This window comes from Phasianus colchicus, chromosome 3 (assembly GCF_987193195.1).
Source record: "Phasianus colchicus chromosome 3, bPhaCol1.hap1.1, whole genome shotgun sequence".
NCBI classification, from domain to species: domain Eukaryota; kingdom Metazoa; phylum Chordata; class Aves; order Galliformes; family Phasianidae; genus Phasianus; species Phasianus colchicus.
In genome coordinates this window covers 44,023,026-44,050,342 of record NC_143438.1, presented here as the reverse complement: position 1 = coordinate 44,050,342, position 27,317 = coordinate 44,023,026, and the positions used below count along the sequence as shown (strand labels likewise).

The 27,317-nt window shown below is 37.2% G+C and overlaps 1 protein-coding gene across 2 annotated transcripts in view; it reads right to left on the bottom strand.

Moving 5' to 3' along the window:
- The window catches only part of PIEZO2 (piezo type mechanosensitive ion channel component 2), a 289,098-nt gene that overhangs the window by 70,412 nt on the left and 191,369 nt on the right, over positions 1 to 27,317 (bottom strand). For both annotated transcript variants that reach the window (XM_090137357.1, XM_090137356.1), the window contains exons 8-17: positions 22,494 to 22,656; positions 17,099 to 17,230; positions 15,496 to 15,534; positions 14,106 to 14,244; positions 13,535 to 13,671; positions 11,424 to 11,660; positions 8,007 to 8,130; positions 6,356 to 6,603; positions 5,557 to 5,705; positions 4,635 to 4,808 (exon numbers count right to left, since the gene is read on the bottom strand). In XM_090137357.1, coding sequence (XP_089993483.1) covers positions 4,635 to 4,808; positions 5,557 to 5,705; positions 6,356 to 6,603; positions 8,007 to 8,130; positions 11,424 to 11,660; positions 13,535 to 13,671; positions 14,106 to 14,244; positions 15,496 to 15,534; positions 17,099 to 17,230; positions 22,494 to 22,656 — 1,542 coding nt within the window. The remainder of the gene's footprint in view (positions 1 to 4,634; positions 4,809 to 5,556; positions 5,706 to 6,355; positions 6,604 to 8,006; positions 8,131 to 11,423; positions 11,661 to 13,534; positions 13,672 to 14,105; positions 14,245 to 15,495; positions 15,535 to 17,098; positions 17,231 to 22,493; positions 22,657 to 27,317) is intronic.

Below are 27,317 nucleotides of genomic sequence, written 5' to 3'. Positions count from 1 at the left end.
TTAATATTTTACACTATTATCTCAGGGCTCTGTTTTTCATGATGTGAAATTCTGGCATATTACCATACAGACTGGAAATTCTGCCAATTGTAACTAAAGGTTTTTACAGTTCAAGAAATTAAAATCTAGATTTAGCCATCTGATTTAAAAAAAAAAAAAAAGAGCACAGACTTAGCAGTTAATGAGAAAGTCAAACACGCAGAAGTATTATTAAAGTATTTGGGAGGTGCCTTTTTTGTATGTTGGAGATTTCAGTAGCTCAAATGAGAGATAAGCCATAGAAATTAGACTAAGCAGTGCTAAAGAAGTAACAACATACTGGTAGCCAAAAAGAAGAAAATAAAGCTTTAGAAGCTTAATGAAACAATTAAGCATGAAAAATTCTCACTGATTAAATACATCTATGACAACAACTACAAAAATCCATTACCATGACCTAGACTATCAACCTGAGGGTCCATTAATCTGAAAATGTTTTATTCTCAACAATATATTCAGGTAGAGAAAATAAAAAGTCAATATACCTTGTTTTCATAGATAATATATATATAAGAAAGGATATCCAAATCTCAATAGAAGGACTAAAAACTAATATTCCCTGAAGTGATATAATCTACCTTTGTATACTTATCTAAAACTCTAGTGTCCCAATAGAAAGGTAATATATAAAGAAGAGAAAATGAATTTTCAGTTCAGTTTCAATGCTATGGAGATCCCCAACCAATAATATTAATCAGAGCCCAATTTAAAGGTGATATTCAATGAAATGAAAGTATCCCTGTAACTAGACCAATTTTGCACTGGTGCAATTGCATGGTAATGAAATATCTTCCCAATTGACTGTTGTGATGGAAAAATCTACATTCACACTGGTGTAAATCAAGGTCTCACTAACTTACCTCCGAGGAAACTGGGAAGGAACACAGGAATCCTACAGGATTTTGTATGGGAAGACTAATCCTTCTCTTATTCATATAACTCCCATTCATATCCAGGAGGTGATGGGGTTATAAAGGCGGGTACATGCAATATATATCTGATGAAGCTTCAGAGCTTAATTTCCAGTATGTCAATCAATGACACCAGTACAGCCAGGACAGTGTGCTCAGGAGATTCAAGGCTAAATAAAACTCCCTACCCACTATTAAGAGTCTACTTGAAATCTTTTTCCTAAACCTCCTCATTTACTTCTAGGGTTGTTATTCCTAGCTTTAGGCATCAAAGTAATTTCACTCTGAGGGTGTGCCATCGGAGGCATATCTGTGTCCACACCTCTCTGACCCTAGCACCCTGCTTTGCCTCAGATATGTCTCTCATTGCTGTGGGCCTGCTGGCAGCTCAGTGGGCTGTGGTTGACCCTTATGACTGCCACTAAGCCCAACCCTTGCACTGCCAAATCCCTGGAGCTGAGAGTCTGCCTCCTGGCCAGGCCCCTCTGCTTCCAGCTTGCCAGCTTCAAAAAATCACTTGCCCTCACCACTTCCAACCCTTCTTGCCATACAGTCTTCCTCAGGCTAGCAACATTACATAAATTCTTCAGTTATCAAAGCTGATTGTACTAAAGACCACATTTAATCCAGCCAAATACTTTGAAAGAAATCTCCTTTATGGAATTGTTTTCAAGACATAAAAGGATAACTACTGTAACAACATGAACTTTTATAGTTTGGATCCTGTAGCGCCCAACTTGGTCTACAAATTAACAGCCATAGCATGCAGTGGTTTCAGCATAGTGAATGTATATGAGTACATACTAATATTTTTCCTGAAAATAAACACATATTGCACAACTAATTAACTTGACCCTAAAAATCCCTTTCTGGAGTGCTTGTGAGGTGGACAGGGATGAGCATTTGTGTGAGTTTGAATGCGTGCACATGCAGGCATGCATCGTTCCATGCACAGACAAAGGGTAGGTAAACCAGCCTCCTCAACCAAGTCTATTGTCTGCAGCCAATTTCAAATAGCACCAATTAATCCTGCGTTGAGACATGGGCAAAGTTTGAGAGAAGAATCCCAACTGGGAGATGAACTCACAACATATAAATATGGAGGAGAAATGCATTAGCTGCTTCATCAGCTTTAGAAGACTACAATACTCGTATTCTCTCCCTGCTTACTTCACAGTATGGTGCAGCAAGAACATATTTTATTTGAAGGCAATTAAGAAGTAACAAATTAGGCGTAGTATATCTTTTTTAAAGAAAAGGAAAGTTCGAAGTACCCACCTATTTATTATTAGATAAACACGGCCATTGACTTTGGCATGGCTATGAGGTGGGAGATGAAAGCACAGGAATGCATAAGATGACAGTGGTAAATGAATTAGAGAGAGAGAAAAGGAAACTGTTAAATAGGAATGAGCACACTTCCCTGATTACCAAGAGACACATTGTCCTAACAGAACACAGTCTAAAAGTTTAATGCATACCATGCAATGAAAAGTCTAGGAAAACTGTAAATATAATACTCCAGCATTTAGATTGTATGCTGCTTCAGTTAGACCTGAGTGTTCTTTTCCAGGACCTCCACTGCTTCAACTCAAGAAAGCCACAGATAATTCAGCACATTTTTAAAAACAGAGCTTTTGCTTTTGTTCATTTCCATTAGTTATTTATTTTTCTTTAAATGTGATTCTAATGGAGCACCATACCATAGAAATTAACCAGTCTCATAATCTTTATCTCCACTACATCACAATTCATAAAGTTCACTTTCTTTAATTTTCTCTTTTTTTTCTCTTTTGCAACAGAAGCAACATAAAAGCACTTTCAGAAGGCAAGCTAGTTTTTGAGTGAAAGCCAGTGTTTTCAAAGCAAAAGGGAGAACTGAAGCTTTAGACACGAGTCTTCAATATGCTTTAATTGTGCCTGCAACTTATTTCTTCTTCCAGCACGATTTGAGTTGGAGCTGTTTGTTGTTCTAGATCTTATCCAGCTTTATGCACTGTCAGTACAACTGTCACTGCAGTTCTCACCCTGAAGCTCTGAATTATAAAGTCTGCACATTGTTAGTATTAATTTATCACGTGAAAAGAGAAGAAAACAAATGAATTTTCATATGTCAGGCAGTGTTTGTGCTTGTACAAAGCAGAAAACGTCCTGATTTGGGTACTGGGCAAACTTCTCAATGTTTTTGAAGAGGTCAAATGATGTGCCTGATAACAGTGATTTTGAAATATTGCAAAATGGCAAAGGTAGCACAGATGCCACGTTTAAGCATTAAAAATATGTATCAATCCTCTTGCCACTTTGCTTAATTAAAATTCCAAAACATTTGTTGGGACAACAGATCTCTACTTTCAACTCTCTCAGAAGTACTTACTTACTCCTGGCAAAAATATTACTGACTACAGATAAAATCCATATCCAACAAAATTAATTTTTTATACTGATCTTTAATTTTTTCTGCTCTCAGCAAGACTCTGATAACATTCTGTGACTTTAATATCAGTGTTTCCTCATTCAAGAGCAGTGCAATATTAGCTATAGTGATTTTCTTCTCAACAGCACTTGGAGAACAGTGACTAAAATTTTTGTTATTTTTCATGCATATTAGATTTGCAAGTAGTGGTTTCACATGCAGGAAATGCTGTGATAAGACCATGTAAGTTCTGGGACCATTATTTTTTTTCCCCATTTTATGCCTATTGGATCACTATTGATAGGAGCTGGAAGCTCTTTTTACATTAGTCAGCACAGCACAAAATGTTTAGGCTACAACAGAGCTTGTGCAGTTACTTCGCACTGTCACACATTTCCCCAAATATCAGAGTTAAGGAAAAGCCCATTTCAGCCTTATCCATACAAGTGCAGCTGAGTTACACATCACTGGACAGGCAAAAACACTTTAAAATTATGTCAAAATGAATTGCCTCTTGAAAGAATTAAAGAAGAGGTGCTACACAGAGTTTAATATGAAACCATTTCTCTCTCTTGTATTCCTGGAGTAGGATCCTAGGACTTATTTTTTATGTAGGGGAACATTTAAGAATTAAACATAGTAAAATTCTGGAGAAAGTGAGGTCCCAGTATAATGAAAAAACACAAGTGAAGTTCTTGATGAGAATGCGGAACACCTCTGAGTATAGTCTCACTACTAAACTCAAGGGCCACGACTCTAAAGAGTGATCACAGGCTTTGGATATTTCCATTTATGAAGCTCAGCTTTATAAAAATGTTTGATTGTCCAATGTGTATGTGGTATTTGCCAAAGATCTCCATTTGGTCTTCAAAAAGGACAATAAAAACCAGAAGTGATCCAAATTAAAAAGCCATATTTTCTATTACTGACAGGACTTACAAAAAGGCATACGTAGCAATTAACCATCTACCTACTAAAGGCGAAAATCAACAAGATGAATGCATAAGTATCAGTGTATTTGAAAATGTACCTCCAAATGAGAAATCTTTGACAAGTAGTAGAAAGTGGGGGAAGAACAGATACTTCGGTTGCAGTATACTTAGCGAGGTGCTGTTTGCTAAGGGATGCTTATTTTTTTTATCCTTTCTTTTTAACTCAGGTAGTTACAACAAAAGCAAATGACATCTAACGAAAAGTGAACATTACAAAACAGTCAGAAATAGCATTTTCATACAGATTAATGAATAGGCCAATTAACTTAGTTTCTTTACCTGTAAATTGTATTGTCCTGTTTGCTGGTTACAGCTTTTAAATCAGTGAGCTGGAGGAAACGGTCATGGAAATAGTGAAGGTGTAAGATACACGCCAGTAGGAAGGAGGTGGGGATAAAGATGCGAGTGAATAGCTCAGCCACAGAAAATCTTTTTAAACCAAGGTCTGCTAGTCTGGAAAAAAAAAATAATAAATCCACTAAATCATTTTTTCGCACCACAATCTTTTCCTTGTCATGAGACAGTGCTACAAATCATTTAATAATAAATGAGGAAATAAGGGCTGGTACTTGTTATATGCTTTCACATCTTTCAATTCTTCAAATCCAGAAAGTTTTACAATATAGGTGTTTTGCATTGGGCTTTAGTAATTGTAGAAAGATACTGTAAATGTACAGAACCAAATGAATCAGTCCTGCCACAATTCTCTTCACAGGTACCAGGTGGATTGTCTCTGACTGAAAGTTCTGCATCAGAAGTCCACTCATATTGTATATAATTTCTGACATAAACTGCTGTTGAGGAACTCCCAGTACATCATGAGGAGGAAGAAACCCAGCCCTCCTCACCAGCAGGAACACTGGTCCATCTTCGTCGTCTCCAGGCACCCTGCAAATCTGCCCTGCCTCTCCCTGGATCTTGCTCCTGTGGTCAAAGATGTAGCGAGAAGTATTGGTGCTGCAGTGGGAACGCTAAGAAAACCTTGGCAGCAATAGGGGAAAATATGACTCTCAGAGCCCTTCTCGTGCCCTTTTTCTCCTCTTTTGCTACTCCAATAAATCAATGGCTTCAGAGCTGAGTGCTTAGTCATCTATGTCTAAGGATGGTCTCATAATGTTTTTTCATTGCAAGAAGGAAGAGTGGTTCCAGAACACACAACAACCAGAAGTCCAGTGGAAAAAAATGAAATGAAAACACTTACTTGTTCTCATCCAGGCCTGTCATATTTTTCCACAACCCAGGGAATGACTCAAACTGGTATGTGTAGATGAAGATAAGTACCAACATCGTGTAAACAACAACTGACATCCAAAAGTATTTCAGAATCCTTCTCCACCATTCGTAGTGCACCTGAAAATCATACACTGAGGAATTTAAAAGAAGCTCAAGGCAAAGACTGGTAAAAATACTGACAAAGCTGTACTGGAAACAAAGACTAAGAATACTACTCTTCCTTGTTGGCTTGAAGTAAATAGCAGACACAGATCTTGGTGATGAAGTTCTTAGTCCTGGTACACACGCCACCAAGTACAAAGTTCTGTGTAAAAATGTCTGTTGGGACATGAACAGACATAAAGGCTAGGGACAGACACTGTCATTCTATTTCATTGCCATTAGGCAATGAAGGTGCAGAAGGAGAGGGATTCCATGCTCCATGGGTATGGAAGCTGTGCGAAACAGCCCTCACAAAAACTGGAGATTATGTGGGATGTGCACAGGTCCAAAACTTTCCCATAAAGTTTCCACAGTTCTCAGTGATGTGCAGTGGAGTTTCACAGAGTAGGTAGATCAAATGCATTACCTAATAGCACCTAATTTATATTCACTTTGCCTGTCACTCAAAGGAGAATCAACCCTTTCAAATAATCTTATTACTATTATACTGTATCTAACTAAAGAACAAAAACAATGTTAATAATAACATCCAAGCTGCTTTACTACAAAGGTAGAAGTACCATTGCATTCAAGATCAAAATTCAATTCAAGCAGTTCTCACTTACCTGATAGAGGGCCACACAGAACAGGAATAACACCATATAGATGATTTTGTACATGACAATTCTACCCTCAAAGCTGACAAAGAAGAACATGCCTCCACAGACGTAAATCCAGTACTTGATGAACATAGCCATCACCAGCTTCCCCAGAACTTTCATAATATCCTGTTCATCCTCATCATCATCTTCCTGTACCTCTTCCTCCTCCTCCTCTTCTTCTGCCACTTCTCCCTCTTGCAACTCTCCCTCTTCTGCAAATACACACAGTTGCATTTGACCTCTATTTTAGGGACCTTAGTAAGAATTGAAATGGATGGAAAGTAGATCCTCTACACACAACACAGAAACTTATACACAATATTCACAACAACAGACTGTATTTCTGAATCATCATCAAGCCTCCAAGCAAAGGAAAGCATTTTAACATCATATGAGCCCCAGCCTGCTCCTAGAGCCATACAACATACTGGTCTACACCTAGACACCACTCCTCACTTTGTCTGATATGCAGGCAGAAAGTGAGAGCCTAAGGATTGTATAATGGGTATCAGTCAAAACACTATCCATAGCAGAAACCCAGGCAAGAGATATTTTAGAAAACCTCTCTTCTTGAGTTTAAAGGGATAAATGTCCTTAAGAGAATACTGTGGCTTCCTTCAAAAACCACAAGCAAGAAAAAGCATGAACATAAAACCAAACAAACTTAAAAAATATATGTGCTGCACTAACATTGCCTTTTGCTTTTTTTTTCTTTCAGAGAAACTATCACTTTTCTTGCTGCTTCTACTATACCTAAATTACTGCAGAAAACCCAACTGCTTTTCCCTTGTGAAGGGGTCAGGATTTCCCAGTTAGTCAGCCTGGGATGCTAGTGGAGGGCAGGGTAGGTGTTCCCCCGTGAGCAGGCACACATGAGCAAGTATCTGGATAACAGGAAAATATACATGCTTATTCTCTCATTGAAATCTGTAGTTTAATTTCTGATTTTACACGTGTTTACACATACGCTCAGCTCACAAGAAATTTAGTAATTGCCTTTTTTTATGTAAACTTCTATCCTCCTGTGGTTAATTATTTTTTCCTATGTAAACTTTTATCCTCCTCTGGTTAAACTCCTACAACAATTTGTCTGCTAGTTTGAGTTTGGGACACAGCAATAAACTGATTCTTGGAAAGTTCCACAGCATTTTTCAAATGAGTCATTTCATTTACCTTTTGTATTTTACAGTTCAACAGTAAAGATAATTCTTATTTTATTTGATTTTCTGAAGTTCAAAACTGTTTTAGTTTTAGATCTGTTGAGAGATAGCTACACACAGATTTTGTAATACTGCGCTTAGCTAGTAACAGGTATCCATACAAACATGAAAAAGAACTTTACTGTGAGAGTGACAGAGCACTGGAATAGATGGCTGAGAGAGATGATGGCATCTCCTTCAATGGTGATATTCATGCCTGGACACCTGCCTCTATTACCTACTGTAGGGAACCTGATTTAGCAGGGGGGTTGGGCTCAGTGATCTCCAGAGATTCCTTCCAACCCTTAAGATACTGTGATTCTCTGATCTTTCTAATTGATTTCTGCATTAAGAAACACAGTAACTTCAACTTCTATTGTGACTGAAGGACTCCAATAAAATAGATGTAGCTTTACCTTTTTCTTCATCTTCTTCACTTCCAACTTTGACCTCAGATAAAGTAGCTTCTTTTAGCTGAAGTGCCTTTTGTTCAGTGAGGTGTTGCCTAAGCAGTAGCCAGAAAGTAATCGTAAAAAGAATCTGCAAACAAAAATCAAAACAGAAACAACAGGCTAACGCAAGCGTGTCTTCATAAATTTTGCATGTTTTTGTTTTCTCTGTCTATCAGAAAATGGCAATTATGGCATTAGTGTCAAAGCACACCTTTGTGGAAGTAATCTAAGAAAGACTGCATTAAAACCAACATTGCTTCATATACACTTTTCCATTAACTTTTCACTCTGTCTCTTTTCTTAAATATATTTACCTATAAGGTTCTATTCTACCTTGTTCTTGGTTTTTAACTCCTATCTTATAAGTTGAAGGATCTTGTCGTTATATATTGACTGATATAACCCCAATCTGTCTACCTGTGTTTACTTCCACTTTCTGCGGGGATCAGGTGCAATCAGGTGAGTGTTTTGTCATTAAGTTTGCTATATCCTAGATCTCTTGATGTCAGAGCTTTGATACTTCAGGTGCTTAAATGCAATTAATTAAAAAAAAATGGTGTGTCTTAAAGTTAGAAAAGATAGTTGAATGCATTTTGCACTTGGAGCATTTGCAAGACTTAAGGTGGTTCTTAATTCTTCAAAGAGACCATAACTCCATGACAGTAGAATAATAGAAATGAATAAATATAAATAACAGAAAAAATAGAATAAATTTGTTTAATGAAGAGTGCTTTCTGTGTTTTACAAAATACTGAATTCAGCAGCTTGCAATTCTGAGACAGCCAAAATTCAGAAAAGAGCCATGTTGCCCATTCATCAAACGATCGATTTTATATTTTGCAGTAATGCAGACTTATTTCACTACTTTATAAAGCGGAATAAAATATCAAACAGAAAACATATAAAAGCCAAAAAGTTTCTATGCAATAAGAAGACAAGGTCAGTGGTATAAAGCAAAAAGATGTCCTGTTTTCATCTAATGTGGTTTGTGGGGGAAAGGAACTCCAATCTTTGAGACTCTTTGATACTGTGAAGTACAGACTATTTTGCTATGACTAGCTCTGTCTCACTGCTTCATTTACTTGTTGTTCTCCTTGGCATTTCTGGCATTTCCATTGAGACTATTCATTTTATTTCCTGTTTAGACCAGGGAATATATTCATGCAGTATGCAGAAAATTAGGCAGAAAAAATTTCAGTTTTTTTTTCAGTTTTCCTCTCCTTGCAGAATACAGTATTCTGTCTTTACTTAAATTTAACCTTTATTAAAAGGGCTTTAAACAAGGAATGACAGGAGAGAGTTACCAGCAGTTTTGTGAGGGAGTGATGGACAGGGTTGACAAGCAGAGAGTCATGTGAAAGAAAGGAGCCACATAATCAACAAAGCAGAAATTAAGCAGAGTCACCCCAAGCACTTGTATGAAAGTAAGGAAATGCCTTCAAGTCACCATCATGGGGAAACCTTCTAGAGCCTTTCTGGGGAATCAGCATGCTGGGATGCCTCTCTGAAGTGTCTGTACATTAATTCATGCCGTACAGGAAATAAGCAACAAAGAAATTAGAGAAGAGCATGCAGATGCATGGCTATGATCTTTTGGGGATCACGGAGATATGGTGGGTTGCTCTCTATGACTGCAGTGCTGCAATGGAAGAATACAGGATCTTTACAAAGGACAGGCTGGAATGCTGAGGAAGTGCATGAGGGAAGGACTGGAATGCATGGGACTCCACTTGGGGATGGGCAATGAGCCAGAAAACCTGGGAGAAATACAGACACTGTCTGAGCACACAGATGCATTTTTAGGAAGCTAAATACCGACCTGGAGTTGAGTGAAGGCATAGAAAAAGAAACATAAATGCGTAAGTAGCAAAAGAATACTAAGTGACAAGAAGACAGGTTGCCAGAGATGTGGAATCTCCTCCTTGAAGATCTTAAAAACATCACATGGCACGCTGCTCTGGGTGGCCCTGCTGGAGCAAGGGGTGGGCCAGTAGAACTCAGAGGGCTCTGCCCACCTCAGCCCTTCTGTAATTCTGAAATTTACATTCAGCATAAAAAAAAAGTAGGCACCTTGTGTTAGTTTCTTGCATGTGGCCAAATCCTCATATATGCACAATAGCTTCCTTTCTTAACTGTATCTAGTTTCAGATATGTGATTGTACAGCTAATAAGAAACTACGTCAAAGGCACTAATGAATTCAAACAGTTAAAACTTCTTAGAAATTTACAAAACTGTTTACACTGGAACTTGCAGAAACCCTTGAGCTTTTGCTCTCTTACTAAACCATTCCTACCTTTACAGGAGAAATAATACAGTATTCACTAATTTTCATATGCATTAAAGACCAATAAATGGTTGTGCAAATAAAACTGCCAACAAGGAAGACCATTTGCAGAACAACTGTGAATTATAACTAGGAGGCATGAGGAAAGCAATTCACTTAGCTGAAGGGGAACACTGCCAGCTAGCTCTATGCTCTGAGACGCCCTCTTGGGTACTCTACAAAACAACTTCCTATTTACGCTCATTCTCTCCCTCAAAAGCACACCTGTCAAACACTTTTGTAGTGCATTCAGGACATCAAAGGAACAAATCTATCATTTATCATGCACTGACGTCAACAAACTCTTTTCTTTCTGACATGGATTCCAACTCATTCTGCTTCAGGTATAAGAGTAAAGAATTAAAGCTCAGCCATGTACTGCTGCTTGTACTAAATCATAAAGAAGTAAGTAGTACTGGCAATTGCAATGACTCCACAATTCTAGTTGCCAGCATATTCTGAGACAGGCCTGACATTACGTGAGTGACCATAAAATCTAAGTAAAGGCACTAGAATCACACTGTGTCCATTTAATCACAAGTACTGAGTTTACCTCTTTTTCAGGGCTTCATATTGCCCCTTCTCTGTTCCCACTGTAAACAGTGGATGTTTTGCCAGCGACTATACAGGTTCTGCGTTTACAGTTTTGAAGCATCCATGTGCAACATTAATGCTGAAGGTTTCTGAAGCAGCTGACTTTGTGATCTCAGCTCAAGAGGTGAGACTTCAGAGGATATAAAATTTATCTAACAAATCAAATTATAACTATTTCAGATCCATTTTATAAAGCCAAATTTTCTATCCACTAACAATGCTCCACTAAATTATAAAAAAAATCGACATATATGTCTGAAAGATTTGTTTTGGCATTGGCTTAGTAAGTAAATTTCTCCGCAGTGTTTTTTAACTACTCATTCTTTATTGTAAAACTGTTACTGAACATGGCTATGACAAATACTGAGGATACGCTCTTAAATGTCAAGCAATCTACATTTTTTTTGTTGGTTACAATGTATTTTGCGGTTTCATAAAAATCTCATGTGTTTGTAACACCTACCTTTGATGCTAACTCTCCAGGTTCCTTTCTTTCTAAAAAACCTGATACTTGAGGAAGCTCATCATTCTTGAGCTCAATACTCCATATATATTGTAATATTAGCAGTAAATTTCCGTAGAAAACCATGAACGGAGAACTGATCATAGCATATTTCCTTCGGTCTCGAATCATCCACAGTGTGCAAGACCAGATCAAGAGCACAAAAGTCAACCAGCTGTGATATGTGATACTCCACGCCTTATGGAAAGAAGAAAGAGGGAAAAAATGTCCATAGATTCATTCAGGAACAACACAGTAACATACTGCCAGTAACACTTCTCTGCTTAGTACACATTTTCACTGTCATGAGACTCTCAGCCACATTAATCTGCTAGCGGGCCAGCTACAATAAACTCCTTGGAGAACATTTTGAAAATGGGTTCTTAAGAAGTACAGCTGAGGGCAAACCCTTCTTTGTGCATTAACTGCACAGCTGGAAAGACTGTGAGCAGGTTCACTGCTTATGATTGCTCCAAACAAACGGAGGCGGATAACTTCGGGCACACAAGACCTTCTTGCTAAACAAGCAACAAAGAGTAGCAGCAGTAAAATATGCCTTGATACCTGCCTGCATTCAAGGCCTTCAACAGACTAACAGAATCATGCAGACTCCAAATTGTTCTAACTTTTGTGGAATCACTTTAAAATGGAAAGCAGTGGTAAGGCACACAGCTTGCCTGAAGAACATTTAATCTACACTAATCATATTATGTTGCCTCCTGTACTCAAATATATAATGTTTTAAATTGTTTGCAGAGAACAGTTTTTGAAAGCTACTCTATAAAACACTTGGGGAAAAGGATAGAGCTAGCACTGTTATTGATCTTGGACTAAATTCAGCTATATGCTGGTATAACTGTCAATAAAATATTTTAAATTTTGTTTCAATTTAAACGGGAAAGTATGAAACATTAAGAACATTTCTGTCTAGTTCAGTCTGGCTTGGAAATGATGCATATTAAAGTTATATGAAAACACTAATGTGTTTTTGTTTACACATTAGAAAGTAACTGAAGCATCATCTGGCTTTGGTGTAAGTGGAATATTCATCAGATCACACACCACAAAGGAATGCGGATCAAGTCGTATGAAATAGAGATATACCACTAGGAAAAAAAAAGCTAGCAGTACCTCAACACTGAGGTTATGAACTCATATTGAGATATGAAATTAGAAATAAATTTTTAAAAAATTGAGGAATATGTGGTGAAGAATGCAACTTTAAAAACAAATGGCATTATGAAAAGAACTACTTGTTAATGTCCCGAATCCATCAAGCCAGATCCAGATTCTACACAAGGTCTTTAAGGTGAGAAACAGCGAACAGACAGTGAACAATGTTTGAAACTATATGAAGACAAAAAGTAGGCAAACTAATTTGTTTTGGTATTTTTTTTTAAATGGAATACTAGGCCAAGAATCTCTGTGGTTAATTTCATCACAGTGGAAATCTTTCCAAAATAGTAAAAGCAAAGCTTGCATTGGGAATATAGACAGAGAATTACTCTGAAAATTTGCCACAGTGCAGCTCAGGGCATTTGCATCAAGTGAGCTAAAAAAGCAAATAACATCAAAATGAAAAATTAGGGAAGCAAGTAAAATAAAAGCAAAACCTATGATAGTGACAAAGTTGTATTTGCCTTGAGACCTTTCTGTGACAATCAAAGATATATATATACATATATATATATATTTAACAGGGAGCAATCATTTACATTCTTCAATGTGAAATAGTCCAGCTTATACCGAAGCTTTGGAATCAGTAAAAAACCAAGCCCTTTTTTTTATTAATTGACAAACCCAGTCAAGGAAACCTAGTGCTCCCTATGCTGAAAATGCAATGCTTTACTCAGAAACATGCACGCTGCCCTACTGCAAGCTCTGTAACAAGCCTGGGAATTATTCATGACTAACCTAGAGCGAACCCAAAATGCTACAGTGTATTGATATTTTCTAACCATGATGCGAACACTTACTGAAAACCAACAGATGAGGTTACTGTCAGGAAAACATCAAGGAGGCACATTTATTTGTAAATCAACAGCATTATCCCATTTATCGCCAATACTTACCATCATAGCTATCAAAGCACAAATGTAACTTTGCTTCATGATAAATTGAAACACAGAGACCAGGGCATGCAATTTAACATTTTCTTTTTCCTCCTGAGTAACTTCTTCCTCCTCCTCTACCTCCTCCTCTTCCTTTTCTAAGTAGAAAAATAAAGTCTTATTTGCAATTCATGCCAGTCTAAAAGCAGTATGAGTACTATCTTCAGGTAAGTAAACCCAGAGTGTCCTCACTTGCAATCACTTGGATAGCTCTTATACATTTGTTAGCAAGCTCAAGATAGGAGTCGTAAAAAATTATGTTTGAGCATAGTAAAACAACACGAAAATCTGTAATCACTGTGTTGGTTAATGAAGAGACAAAGTATTTTAGATAGCACATGCCTACAGCCCCATTTACAAAACTGCCAAAGTGATAAGCAGTTGTTAAAGAACAATTATTTAAACTGCAGCAGGACAAGAAGTTTACTAAGGAAAAAATAAATGCAAGAGGCAGTGAACTGAGATACAAAACAAGAAAATATGGAAATAAGTAATGGTAATATGGTAATTCCCAGGCAATTCTTTTCACTACCTGACATGTCATCCGAGGGCTCCCATTTGTACTGTGGTGTTGAGTACATGTCTGCTTTGGCTGGGCCATTCTCTAATGGCAGTGTGGGGTGGATGGTGTGATAGTCAGCAGGGTTCCCGTTCACTGTTACCAGCAGAACCTGCCAGAAGATGGGATAGAAGCACTGCATTTAGGGAGCTCTTATGAGAACAAGACTCCTGCACTTCTCTAGTGTTGGACTGTCAATAGTAAAGGAGCCTAACCAGTAACTTTTGTTGGCTCCTTCCAAAGAAAATGATACATTATGGTCATGCCGCATGCAAAAGTAGCACATAACAGCTTCTCAAATTATTTTTGGTAGCTTTTCATGCAATATCAATAGATTTTAGCAAGCTATAAAATACTGCTGCATTTTGAACTTCTGCAAATATCTCCCTTTAAAAGGTTTAAAGTTTTTTTTAATTCCCTAAGGTGTCACTTCAGTGTGTATAAGAAAAGGCATAAAAGTGTGCACACAAGCAAAAGCAATCATGTTAAATGGCTATTTACATGCTCTTGGCCTGTCCCACCTATAAAATTAAATGGAAAGAAAAAACTGTGTAAAGGCAGATAAAGTTAACATATCCACAGCTGGGGAAGCCTAAGGCCAACTGCATGGCTCAGAACACAAACAGGAACTCACTGAGTTCATGTTCCAGCACCCTGACTGTAGAAGCTATGGACAGGCATGTGTGGGCTGATTGAGGCTCTCTCATTCAGAGCAGTGTCTGGGTTACATTTAGGTGTGATCTGCAGCTACACAGCCTGAACACAGGCTGTGGAACACATTTAGATTTGGTTTGGTAGATGCACTCAAAGTTCATCTGCATCTCTGTTCTTCTGTGTATGCTGAATAGCATTGATGTTTTTGCTTTTAGGATTGCTGAAGACAAGTCAAGACAATCATCTGCTGTTGGCTCAAGCAGAGATTTTAATTTTCTACAATCTTTAAATTAAACTCAAGTACTGTCAGTCACTCTTAAAAGACCTCAGCATTTCAACATGAAAGAAAAGAATAGAGCAAAGAAGCTAAATTAAGTTTCAAGATGGTTTGCATTAGAAAGCAATATTGAGATCTTATTTAAACCCAGTGAAATAACAAAGATCGTTTGCCAGTTGATACTACTACTACAAGGAGTGTAATTCCAAATGATCCATTTTAATGCTAATTAGCAGTTTCTCAGCGTAATTGTTAAGGAAGCAGAAGACAATTATATTTAGGATAATCAAGGTTACAGGGTAGAACACAGGCTAATCAAAATACAGAAGATTTTAATATGTCAGCTGAGTGTATATCTACATGTATCAGTGTAATCTGTATTCACCCAGGTTAAAATAATTACAAAATTACAAAGACTAGCAGTATACTAACATCCGATGGCTTGTATTCATCTTGGGTCATTGACAGAAGCTGCAAAAAGCAATGCAAGGACAAATTATTAAAGAAGCATGGCTCAAGCATTAATAAGTTATTTTTGAATACAGGCATGCATATTTGCTGACTTTTGCAGAATATTTGCGTTAAGAAATTCAAGAAGAATTCTTCAAAAGTCAGCAGAATTGTACACTACGCTCCATAAAATGGTATTTAGTGTACTAAAGCCATTGACATTTCTTTACTGTATGTTTTTGTGAATTCTGAACAAAAACTGAGACTGTTGCATTGAAGTTGTAGGTATTAGCTCAAAGAATTAATCAGTATCGCATTATACTGATTAACTGCTTTCTAATGTCTTTCTAATGATCCCAGTTTTAATTGATCATTAGAATTACTCTATAAAACTACTTCCCATGTAATGTTTATACAAATACACAATGTGGCGCCTAGAATTATAATTGTTAGAAATTTTATTTTCCTCAAGTAGAACTATTTTTCACTGAACAAAAACCATTGACTTTATCCAAGGCTGAGCAATAAATGTTAAGTGAACATGAGAACATGAGGTAACATCTGCAATTTTAATGTGTCAAAAAAGTGCACTAAAGGATCAAAAGCTACATACAACAGTTCTATCTTTTTAGAAATATCTTTCACTGTAGTCACTAAGAAACTATCATAGAGAAAAAAAAAAAAAGGAGTTTTGAAATTCTTTTAAAAGTCCCAAATTCCTCTTTCTGTACCACTTTTTGGTTACTCCGTTTTTGTCCACAAAAGATTTTCAAGAATATTTTTAATGCGTGCCTTCTCTAGCTTTTCTGTAGTAGCTGTAGAATATATTATAGGAAAAAATAAAAATTTCCACGGAAAAAAAAGGAGAGAGCTGAATGTTAGAGCCTAGTAACTGTTGCATTTCTTTCTTTCTTTTTTTTTTTTTCTTAGAGTAGGATCAGCTCATTCATTTGCTATTCATTTGCTAGTTCATTTACCATTACCGTTATTATGATGCAATTTTGGGGAACTTAAGTCTATACGGCTTAACAGAGTATTTATATAAGATAAATTTATCTGCAACTGATCCAATGAAATATTGCACTGGAAAGATAAGCTGTATCTTTCTAGGAGCTTTTACAGCAACTGCCTTCCCTATCCTGCCATAAATATTCAACAAGGGCACCAGTACGCCTGAAGAAAGATAAACTGGTAGTTCCCCTTTATCAGTGTGAGCAATAATTAGAAGTTACAAGGTAGATCAGATCACTACATCAGGCTTTGGGAATTTCTGGCTCTTCTTCATAAAGACAGTGGCCTGTTGCCAAAGGACTTGCCCTAAACTTCTTCACTGTGGAAGTGAAAATCAAGGAATGTGTCCTTTTATTTCCCTAGTCTGGCTCTTGTTTTTGTTTTATTAAGTTTTACAGAATAAATTCCATACTCTGCCACACAGTCTTGATATTTTAACTTAGTCCTATAATGACACAGTTCTTAGTCGTGACCTAGCTGATGCTGCTTCCATTAATTTCAAACTAACTGTGATAAAATTAAGTGATGGTTTTAAATACATTTAATGCAGAGACCCTTCCCCTTGCAGCCTTACTTTTCTCTCATCAGTTGTATAGTGGCTTGCATACCACAGACTGCGTCTTCTCTCTGCTGTCATTGGAATTGGGCTGCAGGGTATTTCTTTGTCATCTTCTCTGCTCTCAGATTTCTCTTCATCAGGTATCTGCTAAAGAATAGAAATGACAAGACTAATTACAAATCTTCAAACAAATATCTCTCAAGAGAGACTTATATTTCCCCCTAACTGATGCTCCCTCTCAGCATATCTTTGAAATATCTATTAGTATTTAATGCACCCTGTCTGATGGATGACTTTGACTGAGATGACATTTTCAGGAATGATGACAGAGCTTTTCTATAACTGCTAGTCCTTCAATGTCAGGATGTCTCCTAATGGTTACAAGACACCAGAATTACACAGACTTCCACATCTTATGTAGTATACAGTCATACCATAAACTATTACAGAGATGTTTAATTTTCAAAGCAGTGTACTGAAAGTAAGTTAACTCTTCTGAACTGCATACATATATGAAAAGACAACTCTCCTTCATCAAACTCCTGAAGAATTGAAAATACTTGTGTGCGCATTCACTCTCACATGAAGGACTCAAAGCTGACTGGAAAAAGCATACATGAATTTACCAAGAGTAAAGCATGCTTGACCAACCTGATCGCTTTTTATGCAGAAATAACTTAGTGGATGAAAGGCAAAATTCCATTAGCAAGTTGTTTAACACTGTCCTACATCATCCTTGCTGACAAACTGGTAAAATACATATTGATCAGGCAAATCACAAGATGAACTGGCTAGACTGTCTTGTTAAAAATCAGAATGGCAGTCAGTTATGAGTGTAGTTCCTTGGGGACTGACACTGTATCTGGTAGTATTCACTATCATCAAAATCATCTGGATAATGGGATTGAATGTACCCATACCTGTTCTTGTGGGGAAAAGTGCTGTAATACAAAGCATGCAGGCTCGATTCTAATAAGAAACAAAAAGTGCCCTACTGGGGTTCTACATTCCTGTTGAACTTACCAAAATCCAAGAAAATTTGAAGTACCAAATTTTAAGACACTAAATTCTACTTTCTCTCTTCATGACCTCCAGTTTAAAGTATTGAGCCAAATCCTCACACAGCTGTAAGCCTTGCTGCCTAAAACCATGCCTACTCAGCTCTATAAAGCCATCTCTAATGAGAAAGTACACAATTACTTTTGCAACCTAGAACACAGGACCAAGTCTCACTCTATAGTTTAATAGGATTTAAGTCCAAAAGCTCTGCTGAGCTGCAGCAGAGTACGCACCACTTGTAATAGTATTACTCTGAACTTACCCTGTTATAATCTACAGAGTAACCAGCCAAGTCAACTAATTGTCACATTTTATTTCGATCTAAAGAAATGGTTTGTGAGGATCTAGAATTTTTCTCTTGCCTGTTTTGCACTTTCTACTTAGCAGATTCTTGTATTTCTGTTTCAAATGAAAACTCTGAAAATCAAACTTTGGTTTTCAGCATCTGCTCTCATACTTGTTTTACTTAAATCCTGCTTACTGCCAACAAAGAGTATGACATAAAAGCTAGTTTTCAGAGGAACTTGGTGTCTCAAAGGCAGAGCCTCAAATTAAGCTTTTTATGGGAACTAGCTAATGGTAAAGGTTCTCTATGATTAAGCAAAATCAGTTGATGCATTAGAATAAGAATAAATCAGGAAGCTGGGCAGAGGTCTGCAAAGTTACCCATGGGAACAGAACATCTAAACATCCCAGCCAGTCTTGAAACTCCTCATTCCAGTCTTGACATCAAGGTCCTATTTTTTAAATCTTGACTTATATAAACAATGGTTATTAATTTGGTTTTACTTCTCAGACGCAGAGGAAGCAAAATTCAGATACGATTGTGTATTTATATTTGATTGTTAAAGGACACTCCTAGCGAAAGTGTAACAACAAATATACAGTTTGTGCTCAAAATACTGACTGCTGCCATTTAAAACTTTGATGTAAATAACCAACATAAAGAACTGTTTATCAACAGCATTTGGTTTGGCACAAGGATGACCAAAACAATACTAAAAGACCTGGGATGTAGACAGTCATTTTAGTAGCTTATTTTTAGCCTTCTTAGAAGAAGAAAAGTAAGAAAGCACAGGATTAGTCATAGAATCATAGAATGGCCTGGGTTGAAAAGGACCACTATGATCATCGAGTTTCAACCCTCCTGCTATGTGCAGGGTTGCCAACCAGCAGACCAGGCTGCCCAGAGCCACATCCAACCTGGCCTTGAATGCCTCCAGGGATGGGGCATCCACAACCTCCTTGGGCAACCTGTTCCAGTGCCCCACCACCCTCTGGGTGAAAAACTTCCTCCTAATATCTAACCTAAACCTCCCGTCTCCGTTTAAGACCATTCCCCCTTGTCCTATCATTATCCACCCTTGTAAAAGCCATTCCCCCTCCTGCTTATATGCTCCCTTCAAGTACTGGAAGGCCACAATGAGGTCTCCCCGGAGCCTTCTCTTCTCCAACCTAAACAATCCCAGTTCCTTCAACCTTTCCTCACAGGAGAGGTGCTCCAGCCCTCTGATGATCTTAGTGGCCCTCCTCTGGAGCCGCTCCAAGAGCTCCACGTCTTACCTGTACTGGGGGCCCCAGGCCTGGACACAGTACTCCAGATGGAGCCTCACAAGAGCCGATTAGAGGGGGACAATCACCTCCCCCTCCCTGCTGGCCACCCCTCCTTTGATGCAGCTCAGAACACTTTTGGCCTTCTGGGCTGCAAGCACACATTGCTGGCTCATGTCCAGATTCTCGTCCACCAGGACCCCCAAGTCATATGGTTGTAATTTGTGGGAATCCTTTGACTAGTCTAAATCTTCCAGTTCTTCCACTATTTGACCAACTCTCAAACTCTTCTTAATTCAGACAATCCTAAAAAGTTCTTTAATAAAAGGACACTATATTAAAATGCTTGAACTCTGTTGAATTTTATCCTATTCCTTACTACTCAACAGATAAAATGAATAGGCCTTATTTTATATTCTCAGTCCTACAAGTAACGAATAGAATTTGAAATCCCCAGAGGCAGATCTATCTCTAATTTGCGGCAGAATTTCACAAGACTCAGCTTTAGAACAAATTAAGATCCAAAATAGCAGGCAGAAGAAAAGCAAAACTTCCACGGACCTCCAAAGGCATTTTGCTTACCATACACACTTTGAAATTTCATACACACTGTGCTTTGACAGACTGTGGTGCACACACAAAAAGCCTTCACCTTGAAACTCAAGATATGAAGTGAGCATTGTTCTTGTAAAATTGTTGATCAGGTGCAGGATTCAGAGAGAATCTCCAGAGCATGTGTCAGAGAGATCTCCTATTGAAATTCAATAGTACTTTTATCTTCAGGAGGAGCTTAAGATGCAATTCATGGAAGAAGGATAAAACGCCAGGTCTACATGTCCTAAATTCTGCTTTTAGAATTTAGTGCTCCTGTGTTACATTTATTTTTTGTATGTCTTTTTCAACTGAATCAACATTCTTTTATACCTAATGAAACCTGAAATAAAATTACTTCTGCATTTAAGTAATCAACACAGTGACTAACAGGAGAAAATTAGAAAGAGAAAGACGAATTCCAAATCAAGGGCTTCAGTAAAGAAAAAACCACATATGAACAAAAATTGGCATAAGAAAAAAGTATGTTAAAAATAGTAAGTTTTGTAAATCTCATTATTTTCTTTCAATGACAAATACTTGCAGCACTATATCACCTGCCTCAGAAATAAGCATTAACGTATAGATTTTACCCTTTTCATTCCAATGTTCTCCTTTTTAAACACCCATTTCTCTTCACAGGTAGAACCATTTCCTTGGCATCTGAAACTTCCTTTGTGAGAGGCAAGATTTTGTATTACCCTTCATGTAGCCATGCTTTTGAGAAACACTATCTGTCATTAAACTACTGTCTTCTAATATTTACTCACTCTTAACTTAAATGCATGAAAAGCTTCTCTAACCAACTCATTTCCAGTTCTCAGAGACCGATTTTAGTGCCTTATGGGAATATTCATCCTATTCAATATGAGTAGTCTAAATGAATTATGTGCAAGCAAGTTCACTATAGTTTCTCTCTGGTCTGTGGGGGAACTTTCAGGATTCACACTGTCCTGTGACAGACCAATTCCTCTACACAGATAAAGCACAATAACCGACTTAGATTACCAAACTTTAAAATGGTGAAAGTTGGATGAAAGAAGCCTAAGGACTGGAAATGAATTCCCAGAGAAGCTAAGATCACACAGCTCCCTCTAACTGCATTTCATATGTGGTTACTCCTCACATTCTTGTGATTTTATTATGAAGTTTGCAAGATATTAAGTATTAGTTATGGCCCAAGTGCTAAAGTTATATTATTGTCTACAAATCTCAATTTTCATATAAGTAAAGAAAAAAACCCACAACCTATTTTTCCAGCTGCTGCAGCTGAACAAAATAATAATAATAATAATAATAATAATAATAATAATAATAATAATAATACAAAAATTAAAACAACTCAGTACCAGAGAGCACTGGATCATAATCTTTTAAAACATTATGACTTCAAAAAAGCCAGTCTCATGATTTCTGGAAACTTAAGATACAACTTTCTAATAAGTGAAGCTGGCAGTTCTGACATCGTTCACTTTTTATTATGAAGTTCAATACATTTAAAACAAAAATAGCAGACATCTAAATTCAGAGGTGATGCCTGCCTTTTTAAACATTAAACTGTAACATTACGTATTACATGAAGAAACACCTTTAAAATAAGAAAACAGTAAACATCTTTACTTACTACTACTAAAGCTACTCATTCACAGATCAGTCACAAACTACTTTCACTGCAGTTTATAGCACTGCTAAATCTAATCTGTAAAACTCAAGTCAAATTTCAGAGGATCATGAGATTAAAATAAATAATTTTTAGGATTATACTGTTCCATTTTCTAAGTAGTTAAGGTACACATGGGTTCTTCTTTCACTCGTCATCTGAAACAGGGGGCTTCAGAATAAATGTCGGGGGAAATTTATTACTGAGAGAGTGGTGAGGTGCTAGAATGTGTTGCCCAGAGAGGTTGTGGGTGTCCCATCCCTGGAGGTGTTTAAGGCCAGGTGGATGGAATCCTGGGCAACCTGGTCTAGTACCAGATCCAGAGATTGGTGGCCTTCCTGTGGGAAGGGAGTAGGAACTTGATGATCCTTGAGTTCTCTTCCAACTTAAGCCATTCTATGATTCTATCAGAAAGACTGAATTCAAGTTAGCAGCTTGCACCTGTCTCTTTCCCTGAGTTTACTTGAATGCTTGCACCTCTGCTAGGAAGTACCTGCACAGGCCAGTCTAACAGTCATTAGTGCTAAAAAAGAGAAGTGAATCACTCACAATGGGCTCTTGCAGCCAAAGGCGGATCAGAGTTGCAAGGGTGTAGTACATCACCAGCAGTAAGACTGGATTGGCATGGTGATACCAATGTAACTCTTGATTTTTGATGATCATCCAAGTGCTTGAGCAATTTGTCTGTGTAAGAGAAGTGACACCAAACAACCTGTGGATATAAAAAAAAAACAACAAAACAACCAAATTAGAGAATAAACATCAAATTTTCCATGGTTAAAATATTTTTGTTTCAGAAGTATTTGCTTACCTACAGTGCTCTGGTCAAGACAATAAAAATGCAGTAAACATTGTCATTCCAGAATATTTACTGTTCAGAAATGTTTTTTTTGTTTGTTTGTATGTTTGTTTTTTCTCTTGGTTTTCAAAATAAAGCATGGGAGTATATCACTGCACCTATCATGCTAAATGTAAAAACTTTAAATGACCTAAGTCCTTTCAGCTCAAGGCTGCAGAACAGAGGGAGAGAATCTAGCTGCACGGTCACTTGGCAAATCACAGCAACATGACATTTCAAAGCGATTTACTGAACTGACATACAAAGCCATTCCATACACTGCCAGGATACAGGTATCTCCTAAGTACATTATGAAAATTCTTTTTTTTAGAAGAAAAAGATAAAACTATTAATAACTGTCTAATTATGGAAAAAAACTTGTAGATGCACAGACCTCCACTGAACACACAGCTGCTCTGAGTAGAAAAGGACAACATTTGGCAAAGTGACAAAACAACTTCTATGAATGATCGAATCATGCAGAAAAAAAAAGAAAAATTAATTCCATAATTAGTATTAATATAGTTGCAGTAGTAACATCAGTTAGATTGGTTGATTATTTCTTGAAAAACTAGGATCTCACAATATTTCTATTGCGTAAGAAGCTCACGTTGGGAAAGGAAACACTTAAGAATAGAAAAAAAAATCCCCAATATTTTTAATTTTAGACAACATGTTTAATCTTTGTATCCAAAACCAAACTGGTAAGAAGTCACAATTATCCTGGTTCCTTCAGTCTGAAATATTTTGCTGAGTTCCAAAGCTAGTTCATAAAGTCACCATAGCATACGTCAGTATTCATCATAGCAGTCTGATTTATTGACAACTTTCTACAACATGCCTAAGAGTTTCCAATTGTTACAAGAAATAAATTCAACTCTAAGAGAAGTTTAAGGAGAACAAACATCCTGAACTTCGATTTACTCTGAAAGAGTAAAATAAAAACATTACAATAAATGTGTGGGGGGGGGAGGGAGGGGTGGGAGGAGGATGTTGGAGGAGAGGGGAGGTGTTATTTTTTATTTTTACTGCCAGGGAATTTACAAATAAACAGTAAAGCTCTAAGAGATTACTTCTTTTACCTATTAAAATCCAACATGAAAGGGAGAATGAATACAAAGTATGATACTGAACAGAGATGCTCTGCCTGAAATCTGCCCATTCAATGCTATTAAATGAAAATCAAAAGAAAAAAGAGAGGTTGTTCATTCACTGGGGATTAGTGGCAGGGGTATAATACCATTAACTGCCAGAACTAGTGCGCTACAGTATTTTATTAAACAATTTATCAGTACTCCCTTCCCCTTCTGATTGTCAACACGAGCCAAAGGCTATAAACTTTAAGACTTAGAGCTTTTGGGTGGATCCATGGTTGGAAAGGATAAGAAAAAAAAAAGAAGAAAAAAAAAAGTCCTGCGTACAAAATAAAATGCTGTAACTTAAATGAGCTGACAGACCTGTGTTTGGATTTGACTCATATTCAAACTTCTGTAGCATCCAGGCAAATTCAGACCCAGTATTATGGTTTGGCTCCACCTGACTGCAATACATGCTGGATTGTATTCTGTTCATATTTCTATCATCATAGAGGAACATTCTGCTTTGTCTGTAAGCACAGGCCCAATCACCCTGCTTCTGCTTCACAAATGTCTCGGAATCAGGTTGCAGTCCAATTCTTACTGAAGTGAGACATCTTTCCACTGACAGTGAATGCTGAGTATTTCCTACAGAAATCAGGGAAAAACCCTTCTGCCAGGCAGACCTGAACTTATTATCACATATTCCATTCTCCTGTATAACGTACTGTAACAATACCGTCTCAAAAACATGTGTTTCATCTCCACTGAAGAAATATTGCATATAATCTTACCAGTTGGGAAAATGTATTGTTTCGGTTAAAACCTCATTCTCCTAGCTTCATTTACTTGCTTCAAATTATCCATGCTTTCTACTAAGGCTATGAATTCTGCTCCAATCTGATCCTGCATTCATCAAATGCCAAGTTATAATGTACCTCTTCCATCTTAGTTGTGAACTAACCAGCAATACATTTAAGTCATTTCATCCTGTCTCATAAATTGTTACTCTAGAAGAACTGTTGCTCATTTCTAAGGTCTTCTGACTTTTTGAAGATTGTTAATTAGAAAGGTACTCAGCACATATTCCTCAGGTTCAAGTTCAGAACACTTTGATGCCTTGGAAATGCTCCTCCTGTCTACAGGTCTTCAATAAGGCTACAGGTTGCTACTCATTCAATATTTACATTCAACCATTATCTTCAATGAGAACTGCTGATGTAGAACATTTTTCAATCACATAAAGTCATCATCTCTTATTTAAAGCTTTTAAATAAACAGGAATGACTGTCATAAAACACGTACGTAAAACATTTACAGAAGGCAATATATACTATTGCATTGTTCAGTTCTGCATATTTCATTCCACACAGACGACATTATGCACAGCATGTTGAGGTTCTGCTATATTTGTTACCAGCTCTGTCTTTTCCAACATATGTACACACAATTAGTAAAGCCAGAATGCATCTTAGGTGAGGGAAACCAGATGCCAACAAGACAAGAAAGTGCATATCTGGATACAGAAGACAAATAAACACACAAAGACCCTTACTACTGGAGTCTGTTTACTTTCTGCATTTAACTTCATAAACAACCAGAGATTTGCAGGGTGCAATAAATTCATTTTTCTATTCTTGCAAAGAAGCAAAGTTTGTGTTTTTCAATGTCCTCATTCTGCACTTTATTTAAAAACATATAGCAGAAATAATTCAGAAATTTTCAGGAACTATAGGGGCCAAGAGGAATTTGAATATCTGACTAAGGGTTGTTCTGAAAATCACAGTGAAAAGCATTTCCTAGATTAAAGGTTGTCTCTATTTGTCCAATTCCTACTTTATTCACTTGTTTTTCCAGCAAAGCTTCCTACTGAATCTGTGAATCATCCTTCTGGCAGATGCACTTTCACCTTCTGTAACTCTATGGCAAAGCTGTGACCATAAAAACAAAACACACACACGCAACCCCTCCCCCCCCCCCCCCAAAAAAAAAAAATACAAAAAACCTCCTAACACTTTCTGCTCTCAGTCTAGTATTAAAAAAACAGAAGAACAATTCTGATTTTAAAAATTCTTTTATACTCTCATCTATTTGACTTAAGGAGTTACTGATTTTATGATTCCTCTATGCACATTGCTAAAACATCTCCAACACATATTATTTTAGTATGACTCTAATATAGAAAATAATTTACATTCACTACTAGTCATGGAAAAAAATTGAACAAAAATGCTTATATAGGAAAAAAAATTAACACATAAATATGTATCTTGGATACAGAATTATTAAACACAGTTATTACATATCCATTCAGTATGTGAATTTTGCCTCTGGTAGAAACAATCTGGAACATTTTTCTTTGCAAAAACGTGTCTGTCATTCCAGATCTTGGATGTACTGATGCTATAGGAGCTGATTTCAGACCAGGATTATTTCATGACTTCCAAGACAAGGATGGGAAATAATTCTGACTTCCTGCATAGCACAGGAGACGATAATTCTTGTACTGAATAAATGATTTTCTGCGATACAGTCTTTTAGTGATACGGTCTTAAACTGAAACAGGGGAGGTTTAGGTTATGTATTAGGAGGAAGTTAGATATTAGAAGTGATGCACTGGAACAGGTTGCCCAAGGAGGTTGTGGATGCCCCATCCCTGGAGGCATTCAAGGCCAGGCTGGATGTGGCTCTGAGCAGCCTGGTCTGCTGGTTGGCGACCCTGCACATAGCAGGGGGGGTTCATACTAGAGGATCATAGTGGTCCTTTTCAACCCAGCCCATGCTATGATTCTACGATTCTATGATTTTGTTGTTGAATTAAAGTTCACAGGCATACAACTATGACTTCCAGTGATAGCGAATCTTTAACTGACATACTGTTTTCTATTGCACTTAATTTCTGCAATAATTTTGACTAGATGAGTTTTCCAGTTGCTGCATCTTCCTACAACTCTGTGTGCTACCTCATATAATACTTCTTACACCGCTTTTCCCTATACAACAGACCTGAAGTCATCTTCTTGCATCTTCTCTGAGCTTCACAATACATAGCAACCTCATCCAACGATGCAGAAAATTTATAATCCACCTCCACCACACTGCACAGCTTACCCCTGTTTATACAGCCCACTTATTGCTCTTGGACATCACTCAAATATTAGAGTAGAAGTACACAGGTTGCTCTGAAAGTAACGCCTCCTATTTAATTCCATGGAAACTGCAACAAAAAGCACAATAACACTATTTGATAAAGCAAATTCTCAGCTACAAAATCCTAATTTTCAACAGTCACCACCATTAGATATGCATTTTTGCCAGTGATGAACAAGAACCTGCATGCTGCATTCTTGAACATCTGCACCAGCAGAGGTGACCCACTGTTTCACAGCTGCTATATTTTTGCTATTTTCTTCCCCTTTGAACTAATAGCAATTACTTTTACTTCCAAAGGAACTATTT